General features: G+C 46.9%; 1 protein-coding gene across 4 annotated transcripts; it reads left to right on the top strand.

Moving 5' to 3' along the window:
- Window positions 1–739: 739 nt before the first annotated feature.
- hoxb3a (homeobox B3a) lies at window positions 740–3,902 on the top strand (the record flags this gene model as incomplete). 4 transcript variants are annotated; one of them, XM_084448275.1, is made up of 2 exons in its annotated part: window positions 740–1,218; window positions 3,146–3,902. In XM_084448275.1, the coding sequence occupies 2 exons, from the start codon at window positions 740–742 to the stop codon at window positions 3,900–3,902; spliced, it is 1,236 nt and encodes a 411-aa protein (XP_084304401.1). The 4 variants fall into 4 exon arrangements, with proteins under 4 accessions (XP_084304401.1, XP_084304400.1, XP_084304399.1 ...); XM_084448274.1 differs by having other exon boundaries at window positions 740–1,216; window positions 3,141–3,902; XM_084448273.1 differs by having other exon boundaries at window positions 740–1,214; window positions 3,136–3,902.
- Between the last annotated feature and the right edge of the window lie 363 nt (window positions 3,903–4,265).

The raw sequence follows: 4,265 nt of genomic DNA on the forward strand, positions 1-4,265 counted from the left end.
TGCCCTACACACAAATCGAACAATTAGGTTACATTCAAATGTTATTGTAGCCTAATAAAACATTATAATCAAATTGGCGTACACAAATGCAAAATTAATACTTTATTATGAACAATACTTATTTATACACGAAACTGACTATTATAGCAATGATTAGGTTATGAATGACAACGAAAACGAGTTTTATCATTTCATTTGGAACAAAGACGGGCTACGTGTCTTCATTCCATTTCCAGATTATTCCTCTTACAGATCGTTACAACAACATATAATAAAAAAAAAACAACCTTACAGTTGAGACGCCAGTAGTTCAACCACATGACAAATATGAAGCCCCTCTCGCTTTCCCAGGTACTGTGGTTTTTAGTAAGAGTGACTATGTTGTTTTGAGCCCGCGTGTGTATGTGTGCCTGTGTGTGTGTGTGTGTGTGCCTGTGTGTGTAGGCCTATGTGTATGTGTTGGAGGGGGGGGGCTCAGAGATAGAGGGCCAGCGAGTGCAGCTTGGCCTGACATAGCATCTGCAAGCCGCGTTGTGGGAAAGCGCTATTCATGTCATGGCGCCTTTCAGCGGGAGAAGATGGATTTACCTCGCGCCTCTCTTATTATGTGCTTCTTATAACCTTTCAGGTCAGCTTCCAAGAGGCCGTTGGAAAGAGACCGTCACGTGACATCTGGTGCCAATGTTCTTCCAGAAGGTCGTCAAGACCCTGGTAGCCGGTAACGCCAATTCTTTTGGAAATGCAGAAAACGACCTACTACGACAACTCGACGCTATTCGGAGGTTACTCGTACCAAGGGGCCAACGGCTTCGGCTATGATGCTCCCCAACCGGCCTTCCAGTCCTCAGCTCACATCGAGGGTGATTACCAGAGGTCCGCTTGCTCTCTCCAGTCCCTGGGCGGGAACAGCGCCCCTCCGCAGCAGCACGCCAAGACGAAAGAGCTGAATGGCAGCTGCATGCGCCCCAGCCTGCCCCCCGAACACCACCCGCCCCCCCAGGTGTCGCCGCCACTCAACCCCGCCAACGCCACCAACAGCAGCGGTGCCACCGCGCAGCAACCGGGTGGCAGCGGCGGAGCAGCTAAGTCGACCCCCAAATCGTCCTCCCTGCCCCCCAACCCCACCCTCACTAAGCAGATCTTCCCCTGGATGAAAGAGTCGAGGCAGAACACGAAGCAAAAAAACAGCTCTCCGAGCGCAAGTTCAGCTAACGGTGTGTGCCTCTATCCCCTCACCATCTCTCACAATGGTTATGGCTCATTATCATACACATTCATTAACCTATCGTCAATTGAGATGGTTTTCAAAATGGCGGATTGTGCAAATCTTATTCATACTGGGTAGCTAAAAGACAAACAGAAGTAGTATATTCCCTTCTCTTTATTGATGAGCATTTAAAACAAATTGCATCGCCAAATGGCAGTGAAGCTATAGGCCTATGTGAGCGTATCTCTTCATCGACATAAACGATAAGATTTTAAGTCGAATGTTGTTCTTTATTTGGAGATAAGAAGAAACTGCAGCATGTCAAAGATTGTGTTACACAAGCAGATGTTGACAGACACGTGCATTATTCAGGGCTCCAGAGCATTTGCGACCATTTCTCTGTCCAGTGACCAGAGATTTTTCATTGGTGCACCAGAGTCAAGATGGTCAGATTCAAAATGTCATTATTTCCCTCTTCTGCTTCTCTTAATTCGAAAACCGTGACTTGTTCAAACAGCAATGTTATGTGCATTATGTTGTTATAGGTTACTGCTATAAGTCATTTATTTATTTATTTATTTATTTATTTATTTAGGCATGTTCTTTATTTTGAACTGTGCTTCTTTAGTAGGCCTACCCGGTTCACCCGCCAACAAAAATGAACGGTAGCCCTGTCCGTGTGCAACATAATTTATAGCGCCCTCAGTTTAGGAAACATACGAATGGAAATTATCTCACCATAGGCTATAGTAGCTGTGTTAACACAATTCGCGGTTGAATATTTATAATGCACCATCATAGAACCGCGTTTAATGACAGGGGCCTTCATGAATTAACCATTTACAGTTTGGCTTAGTTAGGCCATAGCTTCATAGCAGCACCAGCATTTAGTTATAGAGTCTGTCTCTTAAAGGGTCCATGCCATCAAAAATACATCTTCATGTATGAGAACCTGCATAGGACAAAAGTAGGCTACAATAATGCATGGGTATCAACATTTGCCTTTAAAACATAACAGTATAGATTGTAAATCCTTGAATAATGTCCTGGAGTAGGCTACATGAAAGGGAATTTTATTTTGTATCTTGCATATAGGCTAATATAAATAGAAGCATGTAAAATATCTAATGCTAAACATAGACTTTTCTCTGATATGACTCAGGCCAGTAGCCTAGTGTTCAGGCCAATCACTTTGAGAAGCCAGTGGCCCTGTTGGCCAGTGTCAAATGTACCTTAATGTCAAGTAACTTAGTAAGGAATGTGCTCTGAGTGGTCTAGCTGTGTGTATATATAAGTCAAGCAATGTTTATTCAGAATAATGGTTGCATCTTATCCGCTTATAATAGGCCATTGATGTATTTTAATTTCAAAGCAAATCTACAAAAATCTCTTGATAGTTTCGGTATGAAAAAAGCTAATTTGGTTCCCCAAGTAGCCTACTGTGAGACCGCAGATTGAGACGCCAGGGCCTGGCTAAATGTTGTGCTGGTGATACTAGCAGGAAAGGTTTGTGGCACCGGAGAGTGCCACCAGTGGAAAATGAGGAAAAGTTTGTGGCACCGGAGAGTGCCACCAGTGGAAAATGTTAGTCTGGAGTCCTGTACACACACACACACACACACACACAAGTCTATTTATATTAATTGAACATTAGATGTGCGTGACAGCATCCAAAACAAAGTGAAAGCAGTGAGTATGGCCTGCAGTTAATTCCTCCTCGCTCAAGTCTGTGTGCTTTGTCTGCGCAATGATGCAATTTACCTACACCCAGCCAATGAAGGCCAATCTCTTAATAAATGCCAAAGTTATGAAGTGTTGACACGTAATATCAAGGGGCTAAGTTTGCTAGCCTGCCCCCTGCTTTATTAGGAAACGATGCATTCAATTTCCTAGTGTAGTAATTATCTTTGATTTCATTCTCGCCCCAGCGGAGAGCAGCGGAGGCGAGAAAAGCCCCCCGGGTTCGGCGGCGTCCAAGCGAGCGCGCACCGCCTACACGAGCGCGCAGCTGGTGGAGCTGGAGAAGGAGTTCCACTTCAACCGCTACCTGTGCCGGCCGCGGCGCGTGGAGATGGCCAACCTGCTGAACCTCAGCGAGCGCCAGATCAAGATCTGGTTCCAGAACCGCCGTATGAAGTACAAGAAAGACCAGAAGTTGAAGGGCATTGGCTCGTCGTCGGGCGGGCCCTCGCCCACTGGGAGCCCGCCGCTCTCCATGCAGTCGTCGGCGGGCTTTATGAACTCAATGCATTCGATGGCAGGCAGCTACGAAGCCCCGTCCCCCCCCTCCTTCAACAAGCCCCATCAGAACGCCTACGCCATGTCCTCGGCCTACCAAAACCCCATGAAAAGCTGCCCCTCCCAACAGAAGTACGCCAACACGGCGCCAGAGTACGACCCACACGGGCTACAGGGTAACAGCGGCAACTACGGAACCCCCAGCATGCAGGGCAGCCCCGTCTACGTGGGCGGGAACTACGTGGAGCCGATGCCCACCTCCGGGCCCTCCATGTATGGCCTCAACCACCTGCCCCCCCACCACCCGGCGGGGAACATGGACTACAACGGGGCCACGCAGATGCCAGCCAGCCAACACCACGGACCGTGCGACCCCCACCCGACTTACACAGACCTGTCGGGGCACCATCCTTCTCAGGGTAGAATCCAGGAAGCCCCCAAGTTAACACATCTGTAGCAGGTTTGAAAACACAAACAAAAAACGACAACAACTTCAACTGACTAACCCATGGGACGCTGCAATGGGGTTGAAAGAAAGAGATGATCCAGTGGTTTCTTGCCTTGTCCCAAAATAGTGTTGTCTGTAGGTGTTGTCTGTTCCATTGTGCGTACTAGTAACATTCCCCTCCAATTACATTTTGATTTACGTTTTATGTCTTTGGATAAGGAGGAGGCCTCCCCCGAAACAGGAATAATGGAATAGTTATAGGCCTAGTTGGATTTAATGGACAGTTAACAAGGCTGAAGATTCATTACTCTGAGACCTTTTTGACTCAATGGAACACATGTTATGTCAACATAGAATTATGTGTCGACCTAC

The sequence above is a fragment of the Borostomias antarcticus genome, assembly GCF_949987555.1.
Source record: "Borostomias antarcticus genome assembly, chromosome: 14".
NCBI classification, from domain to species: domain Eukaryota; kingdom Metazoa; phylum Chordata; class Actinopteri; order Stomiiformes; family Stomiidae; genus Borostomias; species Borostomias antarcticus.